The sequence below is a fragment of the Camellia sinensis genome, chromosome 5 (genome assembly GCF_055761805.1).
Source record: "Camellia sinensis isolate YWXY chromosome 5, ASM5576180v1, whole genome shotgun sequence".
NCBI lineage: Eukaryota > Viridiplantae > Streptophyta > Magnoliopsida > Ericales > Theaceae > Camellia > Camellia sinensis.
In genome coordinates this window covers 148,243,031-148,262,784 of record NC_138965.1, presented here as the reverse complement: position 1 = coordinate 148,262,784, position 19,754 = coordinate 148,243,031, and the positions used below count along the sequence as shown (strand labels likewise).

Sequence of the window (19,754 nt, the reverse complement as noted above, 5' to 3'; positions counted from 1 at the left end):
GCTTTAAACCGGACGATTGGTCGGATAATCAGCCGGATGACCAACCAGATTTAATGAAGCGATTAAAGCACAACATATCAGATCAAATTTTTACTCAAATTTTAATTTGAATAAGCGTTGGAGATGCCCTTATGCACCAATAATATTAAGCCAACTGCTCATCACATCATTGTAAGTAAATTTATAGATCTAAAAATGTGAATCTTTAACATAATAAATAAATAATTTACCACTAGCGATCCTCAAAAATAAAATAAAAATAAAAAAATGATATTTGACAATCCCAACGTTAGTTTAAATTACACTCAAAGCTTCTAATATCCCTTAGGGGGCCTGTATTTAAATCTTAAAGAGAAAATAACCAAAAAAATCTCAACTTCTATTTCATTTTTTTCTAATTTATTTCCCTTCTACAAATTCAAAACCACAACACAACTTTTGTTAATACTAGGCGATCGCAATTGATCATGGTTAAGGAACCCTGGTTTTTCCCGAGTTGGGCTGCTGTCTTCCCTCTCAGATACCACAGGTTGAAAGATTATCCACCAACTTGAAGTGAATGATGGCATACACGACGACAATGAAATCAGATCCCAAACAATTGGAACACTCCCACTCCGTTTACTCTCATGCCGCTTTGAAGCTTTCTGACAAACGATGGTAGTAATGTTTTTGCTGCACCCCAAACAAAACAGAGAGATTAGAAAGCCAAGAAAAGGCGAGCTGTATAATGGGACAACACACGAGCATCAAGAAACAACTAAGCAAGGGTAACTCCCAAACCTTGTCTGAGACTGATGGAGAGATGTTTTTCAGTGCCTGCTCAAAATGTGTTTTCTTGATAGTCAATGAGGTCGGATGATCAGCATCTGAACTGCTTTGGGCCGTCAGTTTCTCTTCGAGTGCAGCCATGGCTGCTTCATTCATCTAGCATTGACAAAAACAGAAATTGAGCAGTCAGGAAAAGCCCAACCACGAGCCACACTCGGCACAAGCATGCACATGCACAATGGCAGAGTGAGTGTGCAGACGCAAGTGAGAATGGTTTTAAACAAGTATCTGGATACATATGGGGAGACCAAACTTCCGTTACATATTGTATTGATATTTATAACCAAGAGGAGGTAGCATTTCTCGAAAACAAAATATGAAATTAACACAATATAGTTGAACCAGTGCAGAAAGATCAGCTCCGCTAAGGTTTTCGCAATCTTCATCACTCCCGATAGCAATTAAATCCACACTAGAATCTATAGGCTTCTTCCTAGCAAGAGCTTTTAAGATCAACCCACGTTCATCTGGACTGGGCAGAGGGACATAAAGGAGTTTGCCAAACCTTCCAGGCCGTAACACAGCACGGTCCATCACTTCAGGTCTGGTATGCATTCTGGCAAGATCAGATATGATAACTTGGTAGACAAAAGACAATAGTATTTTGCTATCAGAGCAAACTTCAAGAAAAAGAACTGAGATCACCTGTTTGTGGCACCAATGACGAAAACACCACGTCGCTGATCTGCACCGTCTAGCTCTATCAGTAGCTGCATAATAAGAAATGAATTCATTGTCAAATCCATAATCTGATAATGACGTTTTGAGAAAGGAAGCATTAGGGTGTGACTCAGTCCCCTATTGTTGGTGCAATTCTCATTTTGTGACACAAAACCCATTCACAAACCAAGCAAACCAATTCTTGTGACATTTGTTCCGGTGTGGTTTGTGTGGTTTGTTGGTTCTCGTTCGGAAAGTTTTCTTCCCCAACTCATTATGCATTTCATTAAAGACATAAGATGAGTGGGTGAGCATAAGTGAATTCAGATACCGAATAGGTAAATTTGTTAGACCTGGTTCAAAAGCCGCTCAACAACCCAGCCCCCCTTCTTTCCACGCTTTGTAGTCAAAGCATCCACATGCAGATGTTGAAGCGACAGATGAGCACAAGTTAAAAACACTGACAGTAATGACTGATACAAAGACCAATTCTATAGGTATATAACTGTCAACCAAACCCATTAAGGATTTTGGCTAAAATAAAACAACTCATCTGAACATGTGAAGTTCAGCTAGCAGCAAGCCCTGTCCAGCCCATATTTTATAACAGAGTGCAGATCATTATTGGACCATTTTTATTTTTATTTTTATTTTTTTTTAAATACAAGACTTCATTGTCAAACTGAAAAGGGCAGTCTATATACAATTACACTATTATATAGTTGGCTTAAATTTTAGTCCTATGAAATATAAATGGAGACCAAGAAGGGAAAAAAAATCCCAAGAGAGATGAATGAATAAAAAATTTACATAAAAGTGCTTGTGATGTGAATGGCTCTGTCCTTTCTGCATTGATAGGAGTATGGAATTGCCGTTCTTCCCTATCTTGCAATCATGGCCAAAAGTAGATGTAAAGTTTGATGAAGAAGGGAGGTCCATGATTCCATAATTATCTAAATGCATCATTGTTATGTTGAAAGAGGTCCATATTTTCATAGTCAGAAATATTGGGAATAGTATAAACAGTAACAAGCCACTTACCTCATCAAAGAAAAGTATGCATGGGGCACATGTCCTTGCTCGGCTGAATATTGTCCTAACAGCCAACTCGCTTTCACCAACATATTTGTTCAGAAGTTCAGGGCCCTTTACCGGTGAACATAATTTAGAAATTACAGTTGAAATTAGCATGTTTAAACAAAAGATTGGACAGTGAAAATAAAGTGACAAACCTTGATATGAATGAAATTGGCTCCAGCCTTAGCAATCAATGTTTTCCCACAGCCTGGAGGTCCATAAAGCAAAAATCCTGTCTCTAGATCTACCCCGAATCCCTGAAAATGCCAGCTAAATCTAAGAACACAAACCTTATGATGTTAAAAACATAGGATGACTCTCTACTCTACCCTTATGTTGGTTTCCCTTTGCATCATCTTGATGGTGATTTATAATTTGACATTTAAATGTAATAATTACCTCATAATCCTCGGGATATTTTATACACCTAACTATGTAACGGTCAAACTCCTTCCTTAACAAATGGAGCCCTCCGACATCTCCCCATTTTACATTAGGAATGGCAGAAAATCCTTCTCTTCTTGAAGAGGGTTGAACCATTTTAGCTGCTTCCTGCAGGTGACATGGTTTTGTGATGGCCATCATTTTATCAGTAAATCAATCACAAAATAACTCATTCAAAATTTAAAACAAAAATTATTTTTCAGTATAGACAACAAAATAAGTGGTCAATCTCAATTTCAGATATGAAAAATGCTACATCATAAAACCATTATACAGCATCAAGCAATTCTACATGTTCAACTACATGCACATTCAGATTAAAGGAGTTTTCCATTGAAGCACAAAAGGGAACTGTTAAATCATTAAACTAACTAAAATTTAGATCGCTGAAGTATCATGAAGAAAATGAAGTTCCAAAGGATGATACTGATAAGACAAACATGTATTGAGAAGAAGCAACATCAAAATTAGAAGTATGTTGCGTTTTCGAAATATTAATAACATTAGATAGCATTCATTCAAAAAATCCAGATACCTCAAAATCAGCCACAGTGATGCTAAGATTTTCCATCTCTTCAGGCAGCCATGGATGCCTCCACCAGTCTTCAGTATGATCCACATGTGTAGGTTCTCCAGATAGATCAGACTTTCTTCTGTCAATAATTCTCTTCATAGCAAGGTTACCAGCCTTGTTAGCTAGAGCCGCCAAGTCAGCCCCAACAAACCCTGGTGTGGACCTGGCTATTTTCACAAGATCAAAAGAACCCTCAAGTCTAAGATTGCGTGTCAGAGCAAGAAGAATCTCAACCCTTGCATTTTCATCTGGAACACCTAAAACAATCTCACGATCAAATCATCCAGGCCTCCTTAATGCAGGATCAACCGCATCAGGCCTATTGGTAGCTCCAATCGCAAGAACATAGCCTGGTCTGCAATCAAAACTTTCTGCATTTGTGTTTGCATCAACCGGTTGTACAAGCCTGTGTGATTCATCCATGCAAGTCATCAACTGTGTCACAATCTTTCTCTCCATCTCCCTCTGTAGATTCTCTCGTTTCGAAGCAATTGCATCAATCTCGTCAATGAATACAATAGATGGTGCTGTTCTATATGCTTTCGTAAAAAGATCCCGAATGTTCTCTTCTCATGCACCTAAAATATTTACCACAAAAAATACAATAATTATAAGCATTAGAAAGCTTCTCCATCACAAAGCTGAGCCCAGGGAAGCAAGAAGACCAGTAATGGTTTCTTGGAGCCAGCAATATGCAACAATTGCCATCTCATGAAAACTTGATTTGATAAAAGTTTGATGAAAGGATTGGATCTCATTTTCACCAAAAAATTCATCAAATTTAAATTTGACAAAGGATTTGATGAAGGATTGGAGATAGATACTCTTACCTTTTTTATTCATCAATAGGTTAAAACTTAAAAGCTTGATCTCATATGGGATGCTCCATTAGTTTTTTTTAATCAAAATTAACTAACAAAAAACTTGATTGGTGAAAAAATTGAATGCACCAATCCTCACTCTGTCAAAATTTTCATCAAAATCCTTTTCAGAAACTCCAAGCTTATCCTAGAGCTTCTTCATCAAATTTGGTGAAAAACTTGTTTTTGCCTGGACTTCATGAAAATTTTTGGTGAAACTAATCAAACTAAACCAAGTAGAAAAATATTTATATATTGAATAGAAACACTAATTAATACCTGAAACACCAGAGACCAATTCAGTAGCAGAAATCTTATAGAATGGAACACCAGTCTCATTAGCAATGGCATGAGCAAGCTTCGTTTTTCCACAACCTGGCGGACCGTGCAACAAAATCCCCGCCATCGGCCTCACTCCGAGCCACCTCGGTAACTGCGGATGATACAATGGAACTATCACCTCCATCTTCAATTCCTCCACAACTCCACTCATCCCACCCAAATCCCTGAATCTTGGTCCATCCTTTTCTTTCACCTCTTCACCACCACCACCACCGCCATCGCCATCGCCATCACCATCACCATTCAAACCTTTTTCAAATCTTTTCATATCTCCTTCAAGCAAATCAACCTTATCATCAGCCTTGTTGTTAACAATCAATTCCTCCTCCACATTCTCCTTCAAATTTTCAGCATCCTTCGATTCACTATAACTCGCACGAAGCATCGACTTCATCAAATCGAACTCTGGCTCCAATTTTTCACCGTAAATCGCGTCTTTCGATGTCGACACTGCACCGTCTGCCGATTCTGATTCCGATTCAGACGAAGAACTCAACTGATCGATGATACCAATTCGCTTCCTTCGAATGTGTTGATTTTCCAATCGCTGCAACCTCTCCTCACTCGCGTCGATTCTCTTCACCTTCTTACGAGCAGATTCATCTTCTTCTTCTTCTTCATCGAAGACGAAGTTTGATGTGGACGGATGGCTTGATGTAATGCTCGTCGATTTGATGTGTTCTAGGGTTTTTTGAACGGTAGTTGTGAAAGGTTGGAGCTTTTGACGACTGTATCCTGGGAAGTTCGAGTGGAGCTGGCTGACGATTTCGTCGACGGTAGCGTATTTGTGCCTGTTGCAGGACTCGATGTGGCGGCGGAGGACTCGTTCGAAGTCCGTCGACGGCAGCGATCCACCGCCTCTTCTCCTTCCCATTTTCATCTCTCTCTAGGGTTCAGAGCTCAGTTGAAGGGCGGAGAGAGAAAGAGAGAACGAGAAGGGTTTTGACTGAGTAATGAGTTTGGGAACTCGGAGTCAACTCAGTGCTGTGGGCTGCGAGGCTGGTTCGGAGATTACATGGGCTAGACAGCTTGAGCCCGTATTTCAATTATAAGGCCTAAGATGGGCCTATAATTACGTGGTGTACTTTAAAATTTTTGCAGGAGTTGGAAATTATATAACTAGTCATTTGCATTTTTATAATTTTATAATTTATAATTCTCTTAAAAAAAAAAAGATCTGTTTGTAATTGTGTACTAAACAAGAAGTCCTCCATCTATTAGATCAAAACTATTATAAAACTATTGTCTAAAATATAAGAGAAAAAGTGAGAGAAAATAGTTACGCGTCTCTTTATAATTGAAATGACACACCACGTATGATATAAGTTAAACTTACGTAAAAAATTAAAATTTTTCGCACTAGACATTTAAAGATTGGGATTGAGTCTCAGAATATCTCCGTTTTTGACAATGTATGATAAATTATATTTTCAATTGTTATTTGAATTTTATTTTGTTTCCACATCTTCTAATAATTAACAATTACAGAAATCTTTATACTTCAATTCATGTTTTAATATAGTCTTCCTCTCACTCACTGTTAAATAAAAATTTGGATAAAAAGTAGGTGTAGATCGCAAGAGTTTGTTTTGGAGACATCGGAGTAAAAAAATTATAAAACAAATTACACATTTTTACCTTTAATTATAAATAAATAAAAAAATCACTCAAATTTCACATGGAGACCCCCTGTAATAATTATGATTCAATCCTTTTAGTTTCTCTTGTTTCAATTTTCACTCAAATTTTAAAACAACTTATATTTGGAAAATTTATTTAAAAATAATATGAATTGGAAAATAACTCCCCACACACAAGAGTTCACATTTATAGAAGATCACGAATGCATATATGTGTTCCTTCGTTTCATTGATCAAGGATCTACAAAAGACTACAACAGGACCAAAGGGACTTTCACCTTTGAAAGGGTTACTAAAAACACTTCAAAAAGAAACACAGAGATCCTAACTTGAGTTTTGGAAAGTAAAAAAAAATAAAAAATCAATCAAGATAAATTTTAACATCAATACCATTGTCAATGAGAGACTGAACAACAGCTCTTATCTTCCCTTCAAACTTATCCCTCTCCCTCGGAGTATACGAAGCCGTGTAGACATCCGCTTCTCGTGCTCTCTCTGCTAAAATCTGTCCTACGGCCAAACAGGCTGGTATATCTGATCGCGACTTGAGTGCGGCTTTGATGTCTTTGGAGTTGGTACCAGCAACCGCAACTTGCTTGCTCGTCATCCTGTGAGTGAACGAGGCCGAAACAAAGCGTTTAGATATGAACACGTCAAGTGTAAATGGCTCCATGTAAGCTATTGTACGCTGTTTGAAGGATACGTGCTTGTCTGTATTCTTCGACTTCTTCTCCTTCTGGTATGTGTATGGCCGGCTATTGTCATCGTCAAGATAATCCTCTACCCCAAAAAAGCTTCTTGGTCCCAAAGAAGGCTGTGAAATTATAAAAATGGTGAAAGATATAAAAAGGGACAAATACATCAAAGTCAGATTTTGAACAAGAAAACTTCAAATTCTTTCACAACAAATTGTACAAGTTTTGGAGCCTGTAAGATTTTTGTTTTATTGATGATAGGGTAAATTACACTAATCACCCGTGTTGTTTGAAATAAAATAAAATAAAATAAGCACTACAAGTTTATCATAATTACATTAAACACTCTTTTAGTAAGGCTAAAACAAGCATAACTAATGCAGTTGGTGTGTAAACACATGAATAATCAATGACAAAATATAGTGTAAATGTTATGATATTATCATATCCTAAGAAGTATGGATACGAACACGTGACACGATACGGACACGCAGACATGTAAATTTTCAAAAAAATATAAGGCACGACACGTTAAGGACACGTTCAAAATATTTTTTTTATTATATGTATATTTTTAAATGTTTAATATATATTTCATGTCAAATATTTAATTTTATGAAATTTATCAATCTTAGATATGCTATTTTAGTAAAAAAATAAAAAAAATTATTTTTTTTTAAAAAAATAGTACTCAGCATGTCCCTAACGTGTCCCTAGCGTGTCCTCAACGTATCCCATGCGTGTTCTCAGCATGTATCCGCAGTGTGTCCAAAATGTTCCAGCGTATCCAACTCTTTCTAGCGTGTCCGACACTTGTCCAGAGTGTATCCGTGTCCAACATGTGTAGGACGCTTGTACACGACCTCCAGAAAGGTGTCTATGCTTCATAAATTATATCATAATATCAAATTTTTTTTTTCCAACTAGACGAATTACTAATTATTGATGAAAAGTGTTACATGAATGAAATTCATAGGGATACAGTGTAATTATGCCAAACTTGTAGGGGCTTGGCATATTTTTCAAACCTCAAGGGAGGTCAATGTAATTTGTCCTTGATAATAAAATCATTTTACCTTTGACTACAACTTGGGTGCCAAAATCACTGCCCTCAGTTGTCTTGGTTTTAAGTTGTCATATTAAAATTTCAGAGCAAGAGTGGAGATTTCAAAAGCAAGTTAAATCAATCAAGAAGTTGTAAGTGACTAGAACAAGAGTGCTTTAATAATTTTAAGAACATAAAAAACCTAAAAAATAGCGGAGATGCTTCAACCGAGTAAAAGCAAACCAATTCACTCCTCAACAATAACAAGCGCTTTTTGAGGGAAAAAATGGACCACTACGATACCAACCTTTTCAAATTTGCATAGCTATTTGGAATGCAAGCCAGACTTCTAGCTGTTGCATTTCAAATCTATTATGCTACAATAAATCTTCATTCAACATAGTTATAACATGATTCTTAGATGTTTTCCTGAAGTGTCAAGTTCAATGAACTATAATCAGCATGAAAATGAGTAGCTAACAAAATCTTTCAAAACTCACAATGATTTTAACTATTATATTCAGTCATAAGCAAGACGTAACTAAATTGGCTGAGGATCTCAACTTTGTTGATGTAAAATGGCATCCTTTTCACACGGCTTACCTTGCAGTTTCTCGGATGTGAATATCAACAATGTTTTATACGGTTAATTAAGGTTTTCAGGCCATATTTCATAGTATAAGGACTGGATTCACTTTCTAGACCCGTATTTGCCACACTACTTGATTTGATCATTATAACAAATTACTCATTATCCACAACAGTTCTTTCAGATCCCAAAAAATTCATTGGCATGTTGTTCTCATCACCTTGCCAATGTTTCCATGGTTCTAAGGTTGGCAATAGCAATACATTACGAAAAGAGAAAAGCAAAATAGCATCTATACTATGTCCAAAAACAATGGCAAGAATGAACACTGCGAAGGACTCAATAGCAGTAACATCAAATTATTGGAAATCAAGCTAAAAACAAAAACAAAAACAAAAACAAAAAAAAAACAAAATTTTTTTTTGTTGAACATAGCTAAACACACAATTCAAACTAACATAAAAATGGCAACTTTTGCCCCCCAAAGTACATAACAGACATAAAATTTACTAATTGAAAGATTGCTACTGCTGCATTAATAGTCAGCTTTAGGGTGCCAAAAAAATTTATCATGATCCATATTCTATAGAAAGTTGATTCAAGAGAAAAATATATCCCGTACCCTCAAAACAAAATTCAAGAGTGTACCTGGCCATAGTGAATACCTCTTGTTTGTGAATACAAACAAAGCCTAATTTTATCACCTTCACGAGCACATAACTTGTGATATGCTTGCTTCAACATAGTTCCAAAACCCAAACTCCTGCTAGAAAACAAACAACAGTTCCATTAGTCGCACTACAATTTCAATAGGAAATTATGATTCCAATATGTGCATCAACATACACTGTTATAAGACCAAACTTTTTAGACACTACAATTTCAATGAGAATTATGATTCAACAGACACCTAATAATAATATACTAAAAATCCCAGGGTCCAAAATTACTTCTTTTTGACATTTATTTGAACATTGTAGTTCCATTTTCTGTTTCTATACTAGTTCATTTACATTGGCAAATTCGGCACAAATTAAAATTCCAAACTTTATGTCTCAGATTTGCTGATAAACACGCAATCATCAAACAACAAACGAATTGGGTCAACCTAGTCAGCTAAAAAGAATATCAAAAAAACCCAAATCGAGTACTCATTCACCGAGTAACAAAACACCCATTAGTTTTCCATAATCACATCCATATATAAAGAAACGACTGAATCGATTAGGTATATTGGGTCTGACCCAATATGGGTCGAAGTCTGTTTGATCACAGGAAAAGCTTACCTGGTTTGATTGTGAAGTATAAACAATGACACAAATTTCGGCGATTGACGGTGGCGAAACGGAGCGGAAGTTCAGTCCAGTTCCGGGCGACGGAGAAGGGTGGTGCTGTCGAGGCGAAGTGCCTGAGAATGCCGTCGGCGAGTGACCGCGGACTCTACGGCACGCTCCGTGGATAGTGTCTGCCTGGTTATTTTCTCGGGAACCAAACAAACACCCGATTCTCAAAGCCTAAACCCTTCGAATATGAAAATTTTGGAAAATCCTATTTTTTAAAAAAAAATAATACAAATTTATTTACATTAACTTCAAAATTACTCAGAAATTAATTTCTACCACATTCTATGTGGAGGCCATATAAATCTCATACTACACAAAGTAATCTAAATATTATACTACACAAATTAATCTCTACCAAACAATCACTCACTTAAGAAATTCTGAATAGATAAGTCTGAGTCCCTTTAAAAAAAAAAAATTGATTGTAAAAATAAAAATTAAATTACATTAACCTAATTTAAAGTTTAGAAGAAAAAAAAAAAAACCGACACTCTCTCACAATTTTTACATAATTATATTAGACTATCTTAATATTTTAATTTATATTACTTTTAGTTCATTTTCATCAATAATTTATTTCATTAGTCTTATGAATGAGGAAAAAAAATATTATCATTGTTTTTATACTTAAATATATATTTATTCTTTTTTTTTTTTAATGTTATTTGCTTTTAATTTGTTTAGTCTTAATAGAGCATCTCCAACGGTAGTAGGCATTTTACCTATCTAAATATTACTATAAATTATACATTTTATTTTGCCAGTCAACTATTACATGTTTCTACTCCAACCATGCTCTTTATTTTAGTTATTCATCCAAATACTATTAACTTTATACAATGCCACGTCAGCAACAAAGATAGAAGGAAATAATCTTAATGATTAAATATATTTTGCCTAGCCTTGAAGGCTAGCTACATGTAGCTAGTGAATATGAGTTGAGCCAAAATGCCTAATGTGTTGGAGTTGAAAAAAGTAAGTCACATTAGCCATTTTGACTAACAAGCATCATATGCCTAGTAGGTTGAAGATGCTTAGAGGACAAGTCAATCTAATTATGTTAAAACTGCAAGATTTACTATATTTTGTCTAAATCACAAGAGATATTAATGTAATTTACTCAAAATATTACTTTATGATTTTTATTCTCCAACTTATAATTTATTAATAAAAAATTATTATTTAATTTTAAAAAATTAAAATCAAGAAACAAAACTCAATACAATAACATTATTGTAAAAGTCACGTCAATATTTATAAAATCAGTTTTTTTTTACTTATTTTTATTTTTATGAATTTTTTTCAATTTTGAGTCAAATATTTTTACTTTTTAAATTCATCACACTAAACAACTTAAAAAATTTTAAATTTTGAATCATCTCTCTATTTAAAAAAAAAAAATAGTTAACCAAAAACAAAGCCAAGTTTTATCCAAAAAATTACCAAAACTTACTTACTTTTATCTTTTCTGAATGTTTTACAAAAATATTAACTTAATTTAATAAGTTTATTTTATTTTTAAGATCGTCAAGTTAAGACGAATCTAAAAAGCAAAGAAGTTATAATCAATTCTTAAAATAATATAAAAACAAATTTTAAAAAAAAAAAAAACTCAAAAAGATAAGGGAAAAAAAAAACATTGAAATGTATGGTCCAAATATGAATTTGGTGTAGTATGAGTGGCATATAAAATGAATTTGAGCCAAAAATTTCATTTTATATGTGAGCATTTTTCAATGCGCATAAATTTTGCAATTCCCGTAGACTCAGCATCTACACCATGGTTTATTCAAGAAAACAGGAACAAGAAAGTTCTCCAAAACAATTTCAGTTCTAAACAGATTCAGATAGAAATGAGAAATTGAAAGTATGAACAAGTAAAAAAAAAAAAACTATGGTCAAGAAGGGAGAATACACATTTTCAGTGTAGACCATATATCCTCGAGACACTAATCTAAATCCCACCCTTCTGCTAATACACTCATCAGGCCTTTATCCGGACCACAAATGAACCTGTTCAACAATTTAAACACATTAGTTAACAGATATATATACACATGCACATACATATGTGCTTACACACACGCGCGCAGGGAATTTATTTACAACTGGAAAACAAAAAATTAACAAGCTTGAATCACCTTGAGCGCTATTTGTAAATATATAAAGAGCAGCAAAGCCAACACCAAAACTATTATTATTATTTTTATAAGCTTGCCAAAAAAAAAAAAAAAAAAAGGCAACACCAATTTACAACTACAATGGTTTCAGAACAAACAATGACCTCCAAGTTTAGTCCAATGAGAGGGAGGAAAAGCAGAACATCTGAGATTAATGTAACTCAACCCTTTAGACCAGTGTGTACCATAACTACAATCCACATCTTGAAATTCCGAAAATTACCAAAATCTCTAACTCTTAAAATTCAGTAAAATGAAAGCATATATATGTTTCAAAACATACTAAACTAAAATAGACAGGATAAAGACTAAACATGAACAACCCCCCACCCCACACAAAAAAAAAAAAAAAAATCACTAGACAAGGTCCAAAGCATGCCCCGTGTGAATGTCTATATGTAAACTTTTTTTTTATTCTTCTTTATGAAGTTTTTGTTGACATATCGTAAGTGTTCCCTAGATCAATGGTGGAATTATTCCATTGTTGGAGAGGGTTAAGATAGAGTAGGAGAAGAAAATAGGTTTAGGTAGTGTCTCTTTGTGAACCCCAAGGGGGTGTGGACAAGACTTGGGGTTTGAGGGTGTGCTCCCTTTATGATCTCAGGTTCACACCTCTTCGGTGCATACAATTTCTTGGAACCAGTCGTACGGGCAAAATTCCCCCCCCCCCTCCCCTTTAATTGGGCCCCCCACTAGTGGACGGTGGGAGTCGGTCCAGTAGGCCGGATACTGAGTTGTCAAAAAAAAAAAAAAAAAGGTACTGTCTCTTTGTGGGAGAAGGGAATGCATCAACATATGAACAAATTGAAGCTCTGCATCAGGTGTCTATTTGTGTGTGCTGGAAACCCTAAAGTGCAAAGGGAAGCTAAATAAAAAATTTATCCCATAAACTCTCAATGTCTTTAAACTTCTCCTAAAAAATTCTCACATTCCTTTCCAATCAAATTACCCGAAGTATCGTACAAACCACACTCCCTAGCTTTGCCATTAATACCAAATCCACTTAAATCAATCACTAACATCAGAACACAATAGGAACGTACTACCCAATTCATCTACTTCCACCATAAGGTTGATTAATTAGATTAGATAGACCATAGTTAATTGAACCATTCATTTCTCTCTTCAGCAATTGATATTCTTTCAATACCAAAAAATCATGACATATCATATAATAATGGACATAAGAACGACAAAATCTTGGGGGGCCTAGTTTGACCATCACAACCTAGACCTTTCTTGAAACAATATTTCACTGATGCAATACACAGCATGTCCCGAGATAGAATTTAGGGATCTTTTCAAAGGAGTTTTCCCTGTAAGCTAGCTAGCTAGCTTTTGTTTTGGGCTTAGGCTCCCTCTTAAACCAAAAAAATGAAAAGGGCCTACACCAATACCTTTTACATTTGGAACTTGGGTCAAAAGGGCAAATTCTTCCTATCATTGCTGGGGTGAATATATTTATTCCATTGTTTCTTCTCTTCAATGGATAGGAATATATCATGAGTGAAATTGTAAAGTAATCAAAGAGATTAACTCACATGCAGGAAGGTTGGATATATCTGCAGAAACGGCACAAGGGATTCCCAAATTTGAAAGTGCTCCCCGAATGATTCCACATGGGAAGTATAGATACATTCCTGTTGCTTGTGCTTCCTTGCTTTCAGCCATAGCAGAAGGATCTTGAATGGAACCAGAGTTTTCAGATGATAGATCAACTGACATGCGCGAAAGCCAACGGAACCGATTATCTTGCAATACAAAGGTACCCTACGTGGAAAACACAAACCAGTTAGCCAAACTCTCACAATGAATTTTAGTTTCAATTTCAGCTTAGGCTCTTGAAATTACTCTATGATTTGTCTTTAAATTGTCTATCTGCTTCTTGAAGAGCTCGGACCAGAAGTCCTTGCAAATGAACTTGATCGCCTCTAGATGATCACTGAACCGTGGCCGCTCCATTGTATACCTAAGAAGAAGCAAAATTTCAAATTACAGTTTGTACCCATACTAAAGAATGGAAAGTAGGAGATGATTAAAATGGTGCTAGCCAATATATTCGATTGGAACCTTTCCAAGGTTCAGGAACCCAAAAAGTTTTTTCCTTCCCCATATTGTCTCAGCCATGGAATGCTATAATGCATATGTAAGCACATAACTATAGACCAATGTTTATATATCCCAAATATGTATTCAAGGAAACAACTCAAAATCAATCGGATAACACCAACATATCCAAATTGAATAGCTTCTATGATTTGCAAAACCCTAAGCATTTTCAAACCACTAATCAATGAGTGTTGAATTAGAAATTTGAACTTCAAGACAGGATTTATAGTCATTTCTATATATGGGTATGCAAATATGTATATGAGTGTGTATATACATAACTAGAGACCAATGTTTATATATTACAAACTAGAGGTTGGCACATGCATCGCATGTGCAATTAAAAAAAAAAAATCAAAATATTTATTATATAATGTGTGCTACTCATGGTAAGAGTTTTCTTCATTCAACCCAATGTCTAAGGTTTGAGTGTACTCTCATCTAATCAATTTTTTCTTTTTTGTTTTAAATAGGAATGTGGACACTTGGCAGCGTAACAAGCCAAGGCTTCAGGACACCTTTATATATAGTATAGATAGATATGTATTCCAATTGTTCATATGACACCTTCAAGATCTAAATTGAATAGCTTCTATGATTTGCAAAACGCTAACCACTGATCAACCACTGGTTTTTGAAGTGTGTCACCTGCTAGTACTACTATATATGGGAGCACTGTGTCCAAGTATTTGGTGGCTTATCCTTCTGCCACATGATAAACTTTTATATCATAAAATAAAAAATTATTATTCAAAGGCATAAGTAAACTTTGAATTAGGCCATGGGTTTCATTACGAGTACTCGTACCACTTAGATAATATACTAATTTTTTCATCATCTACTTTTATTCTTATATATCTGAATTGCACACACATTAATGTGCCACCATATATATATATATATACACACGCACACAACAATAGACCAACGTTTATATATAATAAAGATGTATTTTCCAATAATGGGTAAGATGACAGGTTGGGATCAAAATTGGATAGCTTCTAATCAGCGAGAGTGTTGAATTTGAAGGAAGAATGATGAGATAAATATGGGGATTAGAGGAGAAAGTATACCTTTCGGAGAGCTGGTGGCCGACCTGATAGCCGATGGCCTCGATCCTTCGGGCTGCAAGCTCAGGCTTGTTGGCGTAGAAGCGATTGCAATAGGTAGATACAATCTCTGTCAGCAGACTCTCCACACAGCTCTCTGATACCTCCCTCCCCATTCTCTCTCTCTCTCTCTCTCTCCAATCAAATTGTTCAGAATGAATAACAGAAAGACTCGTTGCCTTCTTTTCTTTCTTTTTTTTCTATCTAAGGCCGCGTTTGGGATAAACTTTTTAACCTGCTTTTTTTTTTTTTGCTTGATTAAAAAAAATTCTTTTTGGGAGACAATTTTAAAATTTTTGTCATTGATTTGATAATTGTGAGTGAAAAAAATCAAAAGATTATTATTTGAATATAACATTTAACCTTATCAACTAAATCAGATTACTTTATTTTTTTAATTGACTAATTTAATCCTAACTCATATGCGGATCTGAGATTTAATAAAATCATATAAACTTCCGGACATTTTTAAAATGACAAAAACTTCATTTGAGATTTAGTTTTTTATTACAAATTTCTCTTTTGTTACTTTATTTTTAAAAAAAATAATTATTATAATAAAAATTATTAACATCATCAAATAATTTAATATTATATATATATATTTCATTTTATCCTTTAATTAGTGAACTATTATCAAAGTAATTCAATATTGTCCTTAAATTATTGAACTTTGCCCTAAAAATTTATATTTTCAAAGTTAGAAAGTATAATTCTTTAAGGCAAAGTGATTAGACAGCAGCTATTAACTGAATTACATTGACAGATAAACAAATAATTGAGAGACAAAAAAATTTAATACAAAAATAAGAATTTAATAATACTTTATTAGTGCAGGTGTATTATAACCGTAGTATTTTTTTTTAAAATAAAACAAATAAGTATTTCTATACACTTTTATATATATATATATATATATATTATCAAGATTAAAAATAAATGAAAAGTTTTGTTTTTAAATTAGTAATAAAAAAAAGTTTCAAAATTTAGTAAAAATTAAATCATATTTTTTTTTTCTTTTTCTCTTGTTCTTGTGTTAGAGGAATACTTGCTAGCATAAACTTTTTCTGTTTTTTTCAAAAAAACAATTCAGTGTGTTTGGTTTGAGTTTTTTGAATTAAGTTTTTTTAAAATTGAGTTTTTTTATTTTCGTATTTTTTTATTTTTAGTGAATATCTTTAAAATTTTAAACATTTTTTTTTATTTTTTTAGATGCACTTTACTTAGATGTATCTAAAAAGTAAAAAATTTGAGAAAAAATATTTTTAAAAATTAATAAATATATAAAAATATAAAAAATTAACTGAATTCTCGTATTTTTTTTATATTTTTGGTATTTAGTAAATTTTTAAAAGGTTTTTTTCATTTTTTTTTTACTTTTTAGGTATATTTATATTCGGTATGTCTAAAAATTAAAAAAAATTGCTCAAAATATTAAAAAATTCAGTAAAAATAAAAAAAAATACAAAAAATAAGAAAGTATAATTTTTTAAAAAATATTTTTAAAAAATGATAACCAAGCACCACCACTAGATTTTCAAGAGAATTGGACTTACGGACCCTATGAGGATGAATTGATTTGTTTATTTTGCAAGACTTTTTTTTTCTAAATTGTCCATAAAAAATTATATTGATTTAGTAATTATAACTATATAATTTAATCTCACTTTCTTTATAAAAAAAAAAAAAGGATGGTAAGCTCTCCTTAGAGTGAGAGTTAGAGATAACAAAATACAGACAACCATGCCGCCATTTTAAGATACCCTATTAGGTAAACCAAAAATGATTTATACCCCCACTGGGGTCGACCCCAATGAGGTAGAGGCCCATGATTGGGTGAAAAAAAATAGTTTTTTTTTTTTTTTTTTTTTTGTTCGGTTGGCAGCCAGTGAGGGCGCGCCACGTCACTGGGGGCGCGACCCTCACTGGGGGTATAAGGCATAGCTCAACACTGCTGCATACTCCAGAGGGGGTCGCACCCCCAGTGAGGTGTCACCCCTCCACTAGCTGAAACCCAAAAAAAAAAAAAAAAAAAAATAGTTTTTTTTTTGTCCAATTATGGAGTGCCACCTCACTGGGGGTCGACCCCCAATGGGTGTATGAGGCATTTTTCATTAGGTAAATTACACTTAACTGTCGTGAGTTTTTGACAATTATAGTAACTTTTTTTTATAGTTTTAATAATTACACTTTTTTTTTTTTACTTTTGAAATTATTATTAAGATTCTTCAAATCTGTTAGGTCTGTACAAATAGCGTTAGTTGGGTGTAAAAATGACTATATTACCCTTTGTAAGGATGTGTGCAGTGCGACTGAGGCGGTTTAAGAGTAAAATTATAAATCGAATGGCAGATTAGCAAATTGCAGTTTGAGAGGTTTTGGACGGATTGGCGGATTGAAAATATTCTAACCAATTATCAAGCCTTTGCATAATATATAACACTAATTTGTATAATATTTTTCATATATATAATTATTAATTTGTAAGAAATTTCACATATTAAATATTTCTCACACTCATTTTTACGTTAATATTTCACTATAGATTAAAAAATATATATGTATTAATTATAGTGGAACGAAACGATTTTGAAGTTAAATTATAAATTTTAAAATTTAAACCGTAGTTAGCAGATAGAGCAATACTGATTGATACGAATCGGTACGATTTTAGTGTATTGGACAATATTTTGCACAATCCTAGTGAAAAGACAAAAATACTCATAAACCAACTAATTAATTATCAACATGAGTAAATTTCACTCACCTCTCCTGAGATTTTGTATATATATTATCAAAGACCCACACATAGGGGTTATGTGGGGAGCACTACAAAAGTGTACTTGTTTATCTTTTTATCTTTTTTTGGTCACATTATCTCTTTATTTTTTTGCACATTTTTCATAAAAAGTAAAAAAATATACTTATTTAGATCATCCCAAACAACCTTATATTTTAGCATTATTTAATGAAATTCATAAATTTCATGTAATATTAAATAAAATCCTGAATAAGACATTATGAAAACATTTATAAAAAAAATTAATTTTCATTGATAAAATATTTAAAAATAAACAATCTTTCTAAAATTATGTTAGATAACATCATAATAATTTAATATAAGACTTATTTCACATTGCATAAACAACGTATAATTTATCATTTAAAGTAATACATTTATTATTTGATTTTTTTAAATTGAAATAAATGAATTTATTTTTCCCCAGCAATTTGTATTATTTATTTATTCATATATAAAAAAATTATTATTTTATCTTTTCTTATTCATATATTATTCTCAAATTTTAATTTTTATCTTTGAGTCATTAAATTTATGATCGATGCGTATTTAAAAAAAATGCATGTTAATATTTCTTACATAATTAATAAATAAATATAGATGTAAAAAAAAAAAAAAAAAATCTTATCTCTGCTGAGATTTCTGAGAATTAAACCAATCTCATTCATTATCAACATTAATTTTAACCTTAAATGTACTAAATTTAATTTATCCTATTAAATATATATGAAATCATTATTTATTTTTCATAACTTTTTAAAAATATAAATTCAATTTGTTGACTCTATTTTTTTTCACAAGTTTTTGAACTTTTATAAACAAAAAATAAAATAAAAATTCAGCCATTAATGAAGGTTATAAATTAATTTTAAGATTTAATTTAATAAAAATAGTTTAAATGAGATAAATGAAGATGGATAAATAGATTTTAAGTATCATACGTATTAATTGAGTATTTTATTATCCTCAAATAATTTCTCCATTCAAGTAAAGATTAATTTTAATTTTAGATATAAGAAATGATAAATTATTTGAATTGCTTATTATTCTCAAATGATTTCTTGATCCTTCATTCCTTATTAACTAATTTTAATTTATTGTGAGGCGATTAAATTTTTTTTACTTCTATATTTTTTTTTTTAATCATGCAAGAAATATTAACTTGTGTTTTTTTAAATATGGATAAACTAGAAGTTTAATGACTTAAAAATAAAAATAAAAATTTGAGAATAATATATGATTGAAAAAATATAAAATAATAATTTATATATATATGAATAAATAAGTAATGCAAATTGTCCAAGAAAAAATAAATCCATTTACTTCAACTTAAAAAAAAATCAAATAATAAATGCATTACTTAAAATAATAAACTTTACGTTGTTTATGTAGTATGAAATAATTATTATATTAAATTATTACGATGTTATCTAACATTAATTTTAGAGAAATTGTT

At 32.6% G+C, this 19,754-nt stretch overlaps 2 protein-coding genes and 1 pseudogene across 4 annotated transcripts; all 3 read right to left on the bottom strand.

The window, feature by feature from the left end:
• Positions 1-249: 249 nt before the first annotated feature.
• On the bottom strand, positions 250-5,787 carry LOC114264551 (cell division control protein 48 homolog C-like; annotated as a pseudogene). Its single transcript, XR_014330287.1, has 11 exons — positions 4,726-5,787; positions 3,548-4,164; positions 2,968-3,120; positions 2,724-2,825; positions 2,533-2,637; positions 2,302-2,376; positions 1,845-1,889; positions 1,477-1,541; positions 1,174-1,387; positions 784-927; positions 250-675 (listed from the first exon to the last, which is right to left on the bottom strand). The product of XR_014330287.1 is annotated as a cell division control protein 48 homolog C-like (transcript).
• An 827-nt stretch (positions 5,788-6,614) lies between these two features.
• Positions 6,615-11,737, bottom strand: LOC114264552 (uncharacterized). 2 transcript variants are annotated; one of them, XM_082870026.1, is made up of 3 exons: positions 10,044-11,737; positions 9,406-9,520; positions 6,615-7,242 (listed from the first exon to the last, which is right to left on the bottom strand). In XM_082870026.1, the coding sequence occupies exons 2-3, from the start codon at positions 9,499-9,501 to the stop codon at positions 6,790-6,792; spliced, it is 549 nt and encodes a 182-aa protein (XP_082726152.1). In that variant the 5' UTR covers positions 9,502-9,520; positions 10,044-11,737; the 3' UTR covers positions 6,615-6,789. The 2 variants fall into 2 exon arrangements, with proteins under 2 accessions (XP_082726152.1, XP_028061027.2); XM_028205226.2 differs by having other exon boundaries at positions 9,406-11,723.
• A 110-nt stretch (positions 11,738-11,847) lies between these two features.
• Positions 11,848-15,694, bottom strand: LOC114264554 (uncharacterized). The gene is made up of 4 exons (XM_082870027.1): positions 15,463-15,694; positions 14,132-14,249; positions 13,822-14,050; positions 11,848-12,113 (listed from the first exon to the last, which is right to left on the bottom strand). Exons 1-4 carry the CDS (start codon positions 15,612-15,614, stop codon positions 12,085-12,087), a joined length of 528 nt encoding a protein of 175 aa, XP_082726153.1. The 5' UTR covers positions 15,615-15,694; the 3' UTR covers positions 11,848-12,084.
• Positions 15,695-19,754: the final 4,060 nt, after the last annotated feature.

Bases quoted from the DNA above. Each gene is read 5' to 3' on its own strand.
- LOC114264552 (XM_082870026.1), bottom strand. From the start codon at position 9,501: ATGTTGAAGCAAGCATATCACAAGTTATGTGCTCGTGAAGGTGATAAA. The intron at 7,243-9,405 runs GTACACTCTTGA...ATAATTTCACAG, and splicing joins GAGGTATTCACTATGGCCAG to CCTTCTTTGGGACCAAGAAG.
- LOC114264554 (XM_082870027.1), bottom strand. From the start codon at position 15,614: ATGGGGAGGGAGGTATCAGAGAGCTGTGTGGAGAGTCTGCTGACAGAG. The intron at 14,250-15,462 runs GTATACTTTCTC...GCTTCTTCTTAG, and splicing joins GGCCACCAGCTCTCCGAAAG to GTATACAATGGAGCGGCCAC. The intron at 12,114-13,821 runs GTGAGTTAATCT...ATTGTTGAACAG, and splicing joins TATATCCAACCTTCCTGCAT to GTTCATTTGTGGTCCGGATA.